Genomic DNA, 15,986 nt, shown 5'->3' on the forward strand with positions numbered 1-15,986 from the left:
AGCATGGTTTGATAGCTTTAAGAGGGAACTAGATGAGAGATGGAGAGAAACTGTATAGATTGGGAAACAGCAGTATGGATTCATGATGGGGAGAGGGACTGTGGATGACATCTTTATAGTAGGTAACTACGGGAAAAGAGGCTATAAAGAAACTAGAAGTTATTCTGTGCTCTTGTGGATTTAGAGGAGGCTTATGATAGAATAACAAAGATAAGTGATATTTTGGTGCTTGAGGAAGAGCAAAGTCCCATAGAAGTTTGTTGGGATGGTAGATATGATGTAAAAAAGATTAAGGACAAAAGTAATAACAGCTGCTGGGGAAACAGAAACCTTTGAAGTTAGAGTTTGATTACACCAGGTGTCCGCATTAAGCCCGTTTTTATTTGTGGTGCTCATAAATGTGTTAAGTGAAGAGATCAGAAATGAAGAGTTGTAGGAATTATTACATTCAGTGATTAGAACTGAAAAGAAGGAAGACTTACAGAGAAGGGGTGTAGAGTGGTAAGAGACTTTGGAGAGTGGTGGGTTGAGGGTAAATGTGGATAAGGCTGAAGCTACGATCAGCAGTAAGGCAGATAGGGACATGATAGGCAAGCATGAAAGTAGAGGCTCAGGTTATAAAACAGGTGGAACAATTTAGATACATGGGATCTACTATAATAAGTCACGAGGGAGGTTGTGAGGCTGAAGTTGAGCATATGATAAAGGCAGCCGGGGTTAAGTGAAGATATGTAGCAGAAGTGGTATGTTATAAGCTAAATATCAAGATCTATAGCACTGTAATAAGACCAGCGTTAATATTTGGATAGGAAATGTGGACTCTAAGATGGAAAGAGGAAGCAAAGTTTGAGAGAACAGAGATGAGCATAACTGACGTATATTATGGGAATATTGCTACTTGAAAGATTGGGATATAATGAAATAAGAATAATGGCAGGCATAGTAAAGATAGAGATGATAAGGGTGTCATGACTGAGTTGTTGTATGCAAGTGTTAAGGATGGATGGTGGAGATAGTGAGAGAGAGCCTAGGAGGAACTTGTTATGGGAGGAAGATCGAGGGGGAATCAGAGAATTAGATGGCGAGATAAGATGAAGGATGATGTGGAGATGAGAGGTTTCGTCGAAGAGGATGCCTTTAATAGAAGGCATTAGGGAGGACTATTGGGCAGGAGGAGGAGGTTATGTTTTCGCCCCTATTTCTCTGTCTGTTTGTCCGTTTGTCTTTCTTCGGTTTGTTTGTCTGTAAACAACTTTCTAGTCACATATTTTATAGAGTAGTGAAACATTCAGGGATTAATTGTTATGTTGAGACGTGGAAGTGATTCAATTTTGTAAGTCCTAAGTTAAAGGTCAAGGCCGAGCAAAAGGTCTACCGAAAAATATGCCTACAGTCTAAATTAATTCTGGGTAGGGCAAATTGTGCTGTTCTAGTTATTTTTGTTCTTGTCATAGTTATCAAGCTGATTGGAAATTTTATATATATATATATATATATACATATATATATATACATATATATATATATATATATATATATATATATATATATATATATATTTATATATACATATATATGTATATATATACACACACACATATATATATATATATATATATATATATATATATATATATATATATATAGATAGATATATATGTATATATACTTATGTTTTTTCTGTCATGAAATTGAGAAATAAGCCAATCACTGCAGTCGCTAGAAATTTTGTTGCTGTTTTTATTCTCTGCTGTTCTTTTAAGCGAAATCATAGATTACCAGTTATACCTATAAATGAATATGGATTCATTTCTTCAAGTACAGTGTTAGTTTAATTTAGCCACTTGAGTATCCTAGGAATTATTATGGACCTCGACCTTTACCATCTATTTGGTAGTTTGATTAGTAATGACATCAGGTTAAAATTCAGAAGCTAGGAGTCGAGGCAGTTTCTGTTTCCGGAAGAAATTGCATTTCTCGACAATTGGATTTAGTATATCAGCAAATGAACTCTCCCGAAGATTGATTCTAAGAATAACCTCTTTGGGCTTATTGACACATTCTTCATCATTTGTTTATATTACTATTTTGCTGGGGTTGTACTTTCAAGTACCCGTATTTTAGTATCAGATTTTAATTTTGGGGATTCATCATCAACCATAATTACGTACTTCAAAATAATTTTCCATATAATTTTTGGTGATATACAGTGAGTGGTAAGTGTTTTAAACCTATTCTGTACAGCAATCTGGACTTCTTACTTAGGTTGGCAATTTTTTGTAAAAGTACTATTTCATTTTCAAATGCCCTATCGAAATACATGGGTTTAGAACTTAAGACAGTCCTTTTTACTGCAGAAGTTAAGAAATACGATGTTTTTTTTTTTCTTTCTTTCTTTTTTGTAGACTTCAAATAGGCAGTCACCGTATTTGAACCTGATGAAGTTGAAGGAAAAGAATTTTCCATAGGGTTGGTTTATGAGGGATTTGAAAAGTGATTTGGATATTTAGCATCAGCAAAATAATGAGCAGTTCTTGAACTATTAGTTGAATCCGTAGAATTTGACACTATACTAGAATAAGTTGACTTAACTACTAAAAGCTTTTCCCTTCTTGCACTAAAGGTGATATACTCACTTTTGGCATTCTCACTTAAAGCTTCTAGTTTCTATTAAGAACATCGTCTTTAGTTTGGAAAGTGAACTTCCTTTAAGTTGAAACAAATTTTGTTTGATGAACGATCTGTAAAAGTATTATGTACCTTTGAGCAAGTGAAACATCTTTTTCCATTAGTGAATTTATTATTATTATTATTATTATTATTATTATTATTATTATTATTATTATTATTATTATTATTATTATTATTACTAGCAAAGTTACAACCATAGCTGGAAAAGCAAGATGCTATTAGCCCAAGGGCTCCAACAGGGAAAAATAGCCCATTGAAGAAAGGAAATAAGGAAATAAATAAACGATATAAGAAGTGATGAAAAATTTAAATAGAATATATTAAAAACTTTAACAATATTAAAACAAATATTTCATATACAAACTATAAAAGGACTTCTGTAAGCCTGTTCAACATAAAAACATTTGCTGCGAGTTTGAACTTTTGAAGTTCTACTAATTCAACTACCCGATTATGAATATCATTCCACAACTGTTTAGTATTGAGCCTCATGATGGAGAGAGCCTGAATATTAGAATTAACTGCATACCTAGTATTACGAAAGGGATGGAACTATCCGGGAAGATCTGATTATAAGGGATGATCAGAATAATGAAAAATCTTATGCAACATGCATAATGAACTAATTGAACGACGGTGCTAGAGATTAATATCTAGATCAGGAATAAGAAATTTAAAAGACAGTAAGTTCCTTTCCAACAAATTAAGAGCAGAATCAGCAGCTGAAGACCAGACAGGAGAACAATACTCGAAAAAAAAGTAAAATAAAAGAATTAAAACACTTCTTCAGAATAGATTGATCACCAAAAATCTTGAAAGACTTTCTCAATAAGCCCATTTTTTGTGAAATTGAAGAAGACACAGACTTAATGTGTTTCTCAAAATTAATTTGCTGTCGAGAATCACGCCTAATATCTTAAAAGAGTCATACAAAGTTAAAGAAACATTATCAATGCTGAGATCCAGATGGTGAGGAGCCACTGTTCTTGACCTAATTACAATCATACTCTGAGTTCTGTTAGGATTCAACTTCATACCCTTTAATTTGCACCATGCACTAATTTTAGCTAGATCTCTATTAAGGGATTCATCAACCCCAGATCTACATTCAGGAGATGGAATTGATGCAAAGAGAGTAGCATCAACTGCATATTCAACAAGCTTGTTTTCTAGACCAAACCACATGTCATGTGCATATAGTATGAAAAGTAATGGGCCAAGCACACTATCCTGAGCAACACCAGATATCATATTCCTATACTAACTATAGTGCCCATCAACAACAACTCTTTGTGATCTATTACCTAAAAAAAAAAATCAATAATGATGCCAAGGAAGGACCCACCCACTCCCAACTGTTTGAGTTTGAAAACAAGGGCCTCATGATTAACATGGTCAAACGCAGCACTAAAATCAAGGCCAGTCATACTAACTTCCTGACCACAATCAAGGGATTTCTGTACAGCACTGGAGATTGTAAGAAGGGCATCACATGCTCCAAGGCCTTTACAAAAATCAAATTGCAAACTAGGGAACACATGATTACCTTCAGCAAACCTATTAAGACCTCTTGCCAAAACATGTTCAAAAACTCTAGATAATATGGGAGTTACGGAAATTGGACGGTAATCAGTAGGACTTGAGCTACCACAAACACATTTACATAGCGGAGTAACATTACCAATTCTCAAACAAGTGCTAAAAGCTTCTCTTCTTGTTAACTTGTGCAAAATAACAGATAACTTTGTAGCGAAGAACTCTGCAGTCTTTATAAATAACAAAAGAAAAATACCATTTGAGTTTACACCTCCATAAGCATCAAGGTCCATCAACAGAGCTTTAATTTCACGAAATCGAAAAGCTAAACTAGTTAGTTTAGCTTAGGAAAGCAGGAATGAGGAAGTTCGAGTTTCTCATTACTCTGCTTGCTGTCAAACACATCTGCCAAAAGGGTTGCCTTTTCCTTTGGACAGTGAGTGACAAAGCCATCTGGTTTAAGTAAAGGAGGAACTGTTGCATCTACACCAAAGAGTGCATTTCAAGGGTAGTTCACCACTTAGGCTCCTGGGATGTACCAGAAAGGGTTTCTTTTATGGTTAAATTGTATTCTTTTTCAGTTGGAGCATAAACTCTGAGCAAAAGCTCTAAGCTGAGTATAGTTATTCCATGTCAAATCTGATCTGTTACCCTTCCAAAGATAATAGGCCTCCTATTTCTCCAAATAAGCACGTCATCATTAAACCATGGTTTGTCCTTCACTTGATACATTAGTACATGAGAAGGGATACGCCTATCATTTATGTTGACTAGATTCTCATTCACAGGGATGATAGGATCAACACTATTATACAATTGTGACCAATGCAAGCCCAAAAGATCATGTAAAATCCCATTCCAGTCTGCTTGAGATTTCATATAAATCTTACATGAGTAATATACATCAGGGACAGGCTGCTCAGTCTCCGCTACTAATGAAATCAAGGCATGATCAGATGTCCCAACTGGAGAACCTACCTTACTTGTTATAACATCAGGGGAGTCGGTGTATATGAGGTCCAAGCAGTTACAAGACCTGTGAGTAGCTTCACTTATGATTTACTCACAGCCTGATTCAGAGGCAAAGTCTAAAGCTCTTAAGCCATGGCGATCGGTAGGAGTAACAGAATTTAACCACTCCCTATGGTGAGCATTAAAATCACCAACAAAGACAAAAGAGGCCTTTCTATCATCTTCTTGTATCTTAGCCATAATGGCAAGAAGACAATCGAAGATAGAATCATCCATGTCAGGATTCCAGTAGATCGAACACAAATAGAAATTGATATGCCTGCCACAAACTTTTATTACCTGAATCTTATGACATCTATACACTGCCATTCCCCTGGCCTTAAGGATGGCATCGCGTTTCAACATTAATAGCTTCTTAAAACCAGTTATAAGGAGCTCAGATGAATATCATACTATCTGAACATGGCCAAACTCCCAATACTTGTAACATTCCATTGGTAGTGGATGAAGTTTCTTGAGATCTATGTTTAAGTGTCTAACCTTAATATAGTCTAGTAAATAAGGTGTAAAAGACTATAATGAAATGGCATTGGTATCCACTTCCAGCTTTTTAACTTTAAAAGGAGTTGTTGGGTACCTCTTCGGTATATCCCTTTTTATAATTTCATAGGACCCTTAATTTATCAGGTTTTTTTCTCTAGTTTAATTTTTTATCAATCTTATTTGAAATATCATATATTATCATTTACCTATCCCGAATTTATTCGGGCCAGGTTTGCAGGAGTTAAGTTTCACTCATTGGGTTGGTAAATCTCCTCCGTTTAGTAATAATAAGAACTCAACCATGCAAAGGTAATAATTTTTTAACATTTGAATTTTATCTATTTAATCTATGCTTCTTAAAAACATTAAAATCTTGAAAACAAAATTTCTCAGAATCTGATAAAATATCAGATAATGTTTTCTGACCAAAACATGAACTCTTTGTGTCTTGAAACCTCTACATTCAGAAAAAAAAAAATGATTACTTATGCTTAAAATCAAGTCATATTCCCAACACTTGAGAAGTAGAATGAGATTTACACATTAAAAAACCACGAGTTGTGGTGAAGGAAGGCACTGTGGATAACATCTTAAGAAGAGGGTATATAATTGCTCAATATCACTGCTTGAGTTTCATTGTCAGCTTTGCCCTCCGACAGAGCACCAGAGTTTCAAATTCCCTTGTGGAATAATACCAACATTTTTATAGCCATTCAGAGCCCTTGATATTATTATTATACCTTTTCTTGTATGAAGCGACATACCAAATTGGTTCAGGTATGAACCTAGAAGCCATTTTACTTAACTTCATCCTATAAGGAAGAGAACTTAGATACATAATCAAATTCTGAATTCATTATTATTATTATTATTATTATTATTATTATTATTATTATTATTATTATTATTATTATTATTATCATTAGCTAACCTACAACCCTAGATGAAAAAGCGGGATGCTATAAGCATTAGTGCTCTAATGGGGAAAAAAGAGGTCAGCGGGGAAAAGAAATAAATAGAATATATGAGAAGTTATGAATAAAGAATATAAAACATCTTAAGATCAGTAACACCGTTAAAATAGATGTCATATATAAACTATTCAGAGACTTATGTCACTCTATTAACATACAAATTTTCACTGCAAGTTTGAACTTCTAAAGTTTCACTGATTCAACTGCTTGATTGGGAAGAGCATTCTACAATATGGTCACAACTCGAATAAAGCTTCTAGAATACTGTAGTATGTAGTCTGGAAAGATCTGAATGAAGAGGATGATCAGAATTATGAAAAATCTTAGGCAACATGCATACAGAACTAAACATGAAAGCATATCTTCAGAATAAATTGATCACCGAAAATCTTAAAAGAATTTCTCAAAAGCTAATTTTTTCTTCAATTAAAGAAGAAACAGGCCGAATGGGTTTCTCATGAGTAGATTTGTAATGAAAAATCACTCTTAAAATTATGAAGGAGGTTGTATATAACTAACGAGAGGCCACTGTTCCTCACCTTTTCACAATCATCATTGAGTATTATTAGGGTTCAACTTCATGCCCCATAATTTGCACAATCCACTGTTTTTAATTATTTTTTCATTAAGGAATTCTACCGCCCCAGATCTACATTCGTGAAATGGAATAAAGGCAAATAGGGTAGCATCATCTGCGTATGCAACAAACTTGTTTCTATCCCAAACCGCATATCATGTGCATATAGTATGAAAAGTAATGGGTTATGAACTCTACCCTTCGGAATACCAGATTATAGTCTCCTACTTCTCCAAATAAGCACTTCTACATTCATCATTGAACCAAGGTTTGTCTTTCACTTGGTATCTAACACGCGAGAAGGGTTACGCCTATCAATTCTCATTCGAGAGAACAAAAGGCTCAACTCTTATACAATTATGACCATTCAATTGCAAAAGATCATTCCAGCCTGCTTGAGATTTTATATCATATTTTATGAGTATGACACATCAGGGACAGGGTGCTCAGTCTTAATTACTAACGAAATTAAGGCATGTTCAGAGGTCCCAACTGGAGAACCAACCTTACTTGTTATAATGCCAGGGGAGTCAGTGTATACTAGGTCCAAGCAGTTACCAGACCTGTGAGTAACTTCACTTATGATTTACTCATAGCCTGATTCGGAGGCAAAGTTCAAAGCTCTTAAGCCATACCGATCAATATTTAGCCACTCCCTAGAGTGAGCATTTAAATCACCAACAAGCACAAAAGAGGCTTTTCTATCATCTTCTTGTATCGAAGAATGATTCATCAAAGTCTGAATTCTGATCGATCGAAAACAAGTAAAAGTTGTTATGCTTGCCAAAAACTTTTATGATCTGAATCTTATGACATCCACATTCATAGCAGGACTTATGAGAAGTATGGTGCTCAATCCTAATATACTATATACCGCCATTTCTCTTGACCTAGGAATGGCATCCTATTTAAAAATTATTAATTTCTTAAAACTTGGAATAAGGAGCTCAGATGAGTATCTCATTTGAGAAACCAAAATTTCAAGGCATAATATAGAATATCATACTGTTTGGTGACAACTGTAAGGGCTCTCATATTGTCATGCAGTCAACGAATATTGCAATACATTAGACGACACTAACGAAGTTTAGGATGCACTGGTCCTTGATTTCACTCAATATCTTCAAATTGAGTAGGAATTAAATGCAATTAATGATGATAACAAAAATTATATGTACATTAATAAAGTGACTCACAATTCATAGACTAAAGACAAAATGCCAGACAAAATTGGTCAACAATGCGAAACTAACGCACTATGCAAGGCTAAGTACCCTCAAGGATAGCCACTTCAACTGAAGGGAGGACACAAACGATGGTTTTGAAAATAAATACCAGAGACGAAAATTAAGGAACAGATTGGGAAAAGGCAACCTTTTGATAAGCCACCAGGCATCCATTGCCCTTCTATCAAGCCTACCAACCACATCATTTTAAAAACAACTAGAAAAGAAAACAGATAGAATGGTGTGTCAGCGTGTACTCTCAAATAAGAGAACTCTAATCCAAGACAGTGGAATAGTACAGAGGATATGGAACTACATAAGGCTAGAGAACGATAGTTTGATTTTGGAGTGTCCTCCTAAAATAACTGCTTTTTTTAGCTAAAATCTTTTCTATCCTTATCAAGTGGAAAGTAATCACTGAATAATTTCAGTGCAATGGTTAAACTTTTGAGGGAAAAACATTTTCCACACTGTAATTTCACATGACTGGAAAGGTAAGAAACTTTACACTTCAAAATACAATCTTAGCTTTGGGAGGGTCAACATGATTATATGATAGCCATTAAAGATTGTTTGCCTTTTAAGAGTTATATTTCATTCTTTCAATCTCTCCAAAAGGACTTAAAAGAGGATAAGCGTCTTTTTAATTCACATTGCGAGCAATGCCCTCATAATATAAAATTCTAACTGCCAGATTTTTTAAACCCTGGCATCGTTTTGAAAATGTAATTAAAAACTCAAGCGTTTGAACACAGGAGGTGATATTACCCAAAAAAAGGATCTTTCTTGGTGCTGAAATCGTCAACAGGAAGGGAAGATATAGCCAAAGCATAATATTCAGAACAAAACTTTCCTTACTGGCAGTAGTGTAGATTGTGAACAGTGTCAGGGGTCGTTATTGGATCCAGATGTAGGGGAAACTGTATTGATGATATTACATTTTGGAGGGTGCGATGATAATAAAAATGAGCAAAATAAGTAACTGACTTACTAAAAGAGACCCCATTAGCCTTTCATAAAAATAATTTCTTCACCAATGACCTAAGTAAGAGCAGACTCCCAAATGATCACTCCCTACCCGACTCCGAAGGAATGGTACAGTTGCCTCAAAGTATTCCTTTACCCCTTACGCTTATGTTTTATGAAAATAGTATGGTAACACCGCAATGAAAGCCTATTTGTCTTGTAACGACGGACGTGAATGGTCGAGCTATTGGTATGCCAGTGCTCCTATTTTTAGAAACACTACTGTAGACAATATATTAATGATATACGAATAATAGTTCACATTACAAGTGAAATAAGTTGCTGTTAAATACTTAGAAAAATAGTATAGTAACTGAGTAGTAATAATAGCAATGGTAAAAATCATATTCATTCCTGATTAATCAGACATTGTCAACCTTCGTTACATTCAGTTGAGGCAGGCGTTTTCTGAAATCCAACTTTAGTTCATAGTAGATATATGGGTTCTTTTTCAGAACATAATTATTTGAATGGAAATACGCTTTCGATTTATATAATCCATCAATTTATAAAGAAATGAAATCATAAACCGCAAATTTCAAGACCTATAAATATAATTTCATAAAGGCAATTATGATTGCCATTGACAGGTCATGATACGGAAGGCTTGGGGAAAAATTAATAGACAACCCGATGTATAAAGGAACAAATATATCCAGTGTATCATTCATATATATATATATTTTTTTAATTCGAGCCACGTCTCACCAGAGTAGCCTAGATGGAAATTTCTCTGGGCGGTAATTAAACTCGAGTCATCTGAGTAACAACACACCTTAACCACCCTGATGGTCTTTATATCATTGGTAGATATGGTTGCACACCGATAAAATCAGTACTCATATAGATGAGAGAGAGAGACTGAACTATGGTTGATTTTATTTTGTCAATTTCGTTGGTATTATCAAACAATACTGTATAGACCTTTTATAATACCTTGATAATGACAACAGGGACTCGATTAGATAAATGTTGTATAGCCATGTCATTATATAATAAGATAACTCCGATATCCTTGTGTCTTCAATACTTATTACAATACGGTGGGGGTCTGAAACAAGTTATTGACGTCAAACTAGCTGTTTCACAGATCTCGTTCAATATGTAATATTTCCCTCCACATATGACCTAACAAAACATCAAGAAGGAATCATCAGTCGCATGTTAATTTTTATGAAAATAAATTCCATGACGATCATTCTCAGAGTAGTAAGGTATAAATTCATGACGGGCAGTTCGAGAATTTATCGGTTGTCAAAAGCCCACTTGACAACGGAATTACTTTAGGGAATGTAAGTGCTTCGTAAGATATCACTTTTAATACTAAATATTCTAGATAAGATAATTAGCAATTAAAACTTGCAACTAGATGCACCATAGATGGGTAGATACATAGAGATAAAGAGATGGATTGAATTGCTTTCAGTTATCGTCAGGTTTAGAATTTTTTTTTTATTTTACATTTAACTTAAATGACTAAATTGCACCCTCAGTTGAGCTGGCCTTGGTCTTAATCGTTGGTAAAAAATAAAATACCCAAGTCTTTTATTATATAATTATGAATTTTCTTTATTAAAATCAGCTGGATTCATCGATGAATTTATAGCAAATATCTGAAAACTATGTATTACAAATTTGTGATATTCAATGTTTAATCGCAATCATAACTTCGTATTAACCTTTTGTTTTAGTACTCAAGCGATACAGGTAGATTGAAGCTTATTTTTTTTTTCAGTTTCCATTCTCATAACATTCCTTACATTTGTGGGCAAGGTTTAGTGAAATCACTATGGAAATAAATTATTTAATTCTAGTTAAACAATGTTGAATTGTAAAAAAGAAAATAAGTAAAACAAGATCGTATTTGAAACATTAATATTTTGTCCATCCACCATTATGTGCAATAAAATCTTGCAATCTGTTTTGCATTGACGAGACGTGGTTATACACAACTTGTCGGTTGCGGCGGAACAGTTCCCAATCGTTGAGAACATGCTGGAAAAGACGCTGGTGGTTACGCTCCTGACCCTGCTCCCAGCTGTTGACGATGTTCCCCCAGACATTTTCGATCGGGTTCAAGTCGCATGCTTTGCTCGGCCAGGGAAGGAGAACAATGTCGCGCTGTTCAGCAAACCATGCTCGGACAATCCTCGCAGTATGGATGGAACAGTTATCCTAAAAGAAATAATATAACTGATTAATCATACTGTTAGAACAAGGTGGAAGGAGAACAATTTATATTTTCAATATAAATGACGGCAAAATAATGCCGTTTAGTCCAGCAAAAGGAGTCACAATAATGATTAATAAAAGGGCTTGAGTAGCCAAGGAGGAGACGTGGGTGTTGTGTGTTGATAAGAATATTTGGTCTACTTTTCATGAAGAGGCAAAAAATACCTTGTAACAATTTCAGTGGCTTTATTTGGCCGCTTTAGATTCATCAGGGAATGTAGATCAATGATGTTGATGTAAGATCCTTTTACAGTTATAAAACTAATAAATCCAAGACAAAAGTCTTATTGAGTAATTTGAAACTACTTTATGACCAATATCAGCAATGAGTTGATACCATATTTGTTAAGAAAGGGCATTCATATAACTAAAAAAAAAAAAAAAATGCACATACCTGCATGAAAATTATCTGCTCAGGATAAGGAAGAGCATAAGCGCGAACGGAAGGAACCATCACCTCTTCCAAAATTTCGAGATACTGCTCAGCGTTGAACCTTCCACTGATCTCGGCCAATTCACCAACGCCATGCAGGTGTATCCACCCCCAAACGTTACAGGTGATATGGCCGCTTCTGGCTACTTGATAAATATTCTGGCTGTCGTATCTCGTGTTATCACGCCTCCAGCAATGCAGACGACCATGCGTGTTAGAAGCGAAGGTCTTTTCGTCACTGAAAATTACTCTGCCCCAGAAGTCTAACCCCTCTTCCAAATAACGTTGAGCAAATTCCAGCCGTGCCGTTTTATGACGATCCTCCAGCTTTTGTTTTACTGCCGGAGTCCTATGGTGGATACCGTCTGCGTGGAGCCTATTTCTTATAGTTCCAGACGAAACACGCAAGTTCAGTGTGTCCCTTATGGCAACTGCATTTATAAATGGGCTTTACGTGGCTACTTCCGAAATCGCCCTATCTTCTTCTGGGGTCGTTTTTCTTGGCCCACCAGCTCTTGGCCTGTCGTTGAGGTTTCCAGACTCTTCCCATCTTCGACACCAAAGTCGAACTGTTGGCAATGAAATTCCTAATTCTCTTGCAATACGTTTGTAAGACATGCCAGAGTCTCTCATGCCTACAATTCTGCTCCTATTGCTGATTCTTTGTTGATTGCGATCCATTGTCTACTCTAGTCACTAAACCGCTACTCAAGAGAATGACATAATGGACTAACAGAGGTCACGACATCACTTACTGGCCCCGCCTCTCTCTCTCTTTCTGAGTTATACAGCTTTAATCGAGACCCTGTGTCATTCTCAAGGTATTAAAAAAGGTTTATATAGTACTGTTCGATAATACCAACGAAATTGACATAAATAAACCCAACCATAGTTCAGTCTCTCTCTCTTATCTATATGAGTACGATTTTATCGGTGTGCAACCATATCTACCAATGATATAAAGACCATCAGGGTGGTTAAGGTGTGTTGTTACTCAGATGACTCGAGTTTAATTACCGCCCAGAGAAATTTCCATCTAGGCTACTCTGGTGGGACGTGGCTCGAAATAAAAAAATATATATATATATGAATGATACACTGGATATATTTGTTCCTTTATACATCGGGTTGTCTATTAATTTTTCCCCAAGCCTTCCGTATCATGACCTGTCAATGGCTATCATAATTGCCTTTATGAAATAATATTTATAGGTCTTGAAATTTGCGGTTTATGATCTCATTTCTTTATAAATTGATGGATTATATAAATCGAAAGCGTATTTCCATTCAAATAATTATGTTCTGAAAAAGAACCCATATATCTACTATGAACTAAAGTTGGATTTCAGCAAACGCCTGCCTCAACTGAATGTAACGAAGGTTGACGATGTCTGATTAATCAGGAATGAATATGATTTTCACCATTGCTATTATTACTACTCTGTTACTATACTATTTTTCTAAGTATTTAACAGCAACTTATTTCACTTGTAATGTGAACTATTATTCGTATATCATTAATATATTGTCTACAGTAGTGTTTATAAAAATAGGAGCACTGGCATACCAATAGCTCGACCATTCCCGTCCGTCGTTACAAGACAAATAGGCTTTCATTGCGGTGTTACCATACTATTTTCATAAAACATAAGCGTAAGGGGTAAAGGAATACTTTGAGGCAACTGTACCATCATGATTAGAGCGGCTCAAGCGTAAGCCAAATTCCATTGATGTTACTGAGACTATTTTAAAAATACAATCATAACCACTCTCTTCATATTGGAAAGCAAACCAGACATAATGCCAAGAGTTCTATCTTAAAATAAAAACCAGTCCACCACTGGAATCCATGGGTCAGTTTGTTAAAGAGATAGTCTCACATATCAGTATGTGAATGTTGACATTTCTGAGGTACATATATCATCAGGTAGTTGACAAACCATCACATTTCCCACAATTGGTCTTGAAAATAACCCCAATCCCAGTAATAGTATAGTATCCCTTCTCAATATCATAGACAGTAAAAATAGAAGGATAGGTTCAACAGCCAAATGGGAGAAAGATTATATAATATGAATAAGGTTTAAGCAATAATAAGAAATAGATAAAGTATTTAGAAGACCTTTCAAATCAAATTGAGGAAAACATTATTCCATAGTTCAAGAGCCCTGTTACCCCTCACACGGTTTCAACAAGGAAAACAATGTTCCATGCTGAAGACTAACAACTATGGCTAGGAAATCTCTCATAAAGAAAAAATATATTTAGGGTCTGAACTTTGATTTATATATGGAAAATTTTATTAATTACTGCCTAATTATCTATTGTCCTACCAGGCGTAGTTCTGTCAATTGATCCACCAAGTCGAACTCCATCTGCTGGTAATGGTGCCATGCATACTCGAAGGATGGGGATCCGCATGTTGGGTAAGTGTAATGTCATATCCCTCTATTAATAAGATTTTAGATGTTGTTTGTTATCCGCATTAAAAAAATATATATATCTGTAAGAAATTAAAGTTGGTTTACGTGTAAAACATACATTTAATACTTTAAATAGAGTATATTCAATTAGGTTAGAAAATTCAGAGCTAGGGCCTGGAACCATTATGATTAAGTAGAATCAAATGAAAACGGTAAAATCTATATCTAAGTTATAATTTAAAAAGTACATTCGCACAAGACATTAAAAACTACAATAGAAAACCCCTTAAATATCATTAAACATACCTTTTCCTATAAATTCCCAACAAGTGCATCTATATCAGCCTCCTCTCCTAATATCGGCCACGGAATTACAGTGAGGTGAAATTTCTACCACTGATTAACAAATTTTGACCATCGTACCAAAACGTTCCTCCACCAACTTTAATCCGTTACAATGAGCCCATACTAGTAGACTGCTACCATCTAATGTAATCTATGTGAGGCGTAATGTCCTATCCTTAATTTTGTTAGAATAACTTCAACCTTTAGATTTTTATGCAAACATAAACACAGGGCTATTATTGACCTTGGTGCTTTTATACATTATACATCGTGCTATTTCCTTACAAAATGGTCTTTTCATAGGAGAGTAGAGAATACTTTTCAATAAGTATCATTTAAGTTGGTGTCAGTTGCTTCGTTGTCTCCTACCCTATTACGACACATTTTAGCAGGAGAAGGAACCCAGGCAAAATAAGAAATTTTGTGCGAGCAGGAAATATGAATGAGTCACCTCCCTTGACATATCCGAACTAATGGGTGGAGACTATTAAAACTTCTAAGAATGTCATATGTACTATTTGAATCATATTTTGAGGCAAAAGTTTCATCTTTAATTTATAAAATAAGAGAAAGTGCCACTACCCTTGAAACATTTGGGTTAATGGATGGTGGCTATTAAAATGTTAAGTGTCTAATGTACTGTTTAAATCAAAGTATGAGGCAAAAGTTTCATCTTTATTCATAACACAAGTGAAGGAGCCACCACCCTTGATATTTCTGAGTTAATGAGTGGAAGTTATTAGAACTTTAGAGAGTGCCTATTGTACTCTGAATCATATTATAAGGTAAAAGTTTTATCTTCAATTTATAACACAAGTGAAAGTCATTACCCTTGAAAAATCTGAACTAATAGGTGGGGACTATTAAAACGTTTAAGAGTGTCTAATATATCCTTTGAATCATTGTATGAGGTAACAGTTTCATCACAGATTTATAACACAAGGAAAAGAATCATAACCCTTCAGACTTCTGAGGTAATAGGTAGAGGCTATTATGTTCTCATCAAAA

At 35.0% G+C, this 15,986-nt stretch overlaps 1 protein-coding gene across 2 annotated transcripts in view; it reads left to right on the forward strand.

Moving 5' to 3' along the window:
• The window catches only part of LOC137657935 (neuromedin-U receptor 2-like), a 332,083-nt gene that overhangs the window by 298,765 nt on the left and 17,332 nt on the right, over positions 1 to 15,986 (forward strand). For both annotated transcript variants that reach the window (XM_068392633.1, XM_068392634.1), the window contains exon 6: positions 14,547 to 14,636. In XM_068392633.1, the coding sequence (XP_068248734.1) occupies positions 14,547 to 14,636 (90 nt within the window). The remainder of the gene's footprint in view (positions 1 to 14,546; positions 14,637 to 15,986) is intronic.

This window comes from Palaemon carinicauda, chromosome 18 (assembly GCF_036898095.1).
Source record: "Palaemon carinicauda isolate YSFRI2023 chromosome 18, ASM3689809v2, whole genome shotgun sequence".
Taxonomy (NCBI): domain Eukaryota; kingdom Metazoa; phylum Arthropoda; class Malacostraca; order Decapoda; family Palaemonidae; genus Palaemon; species Palaemon carinicauda.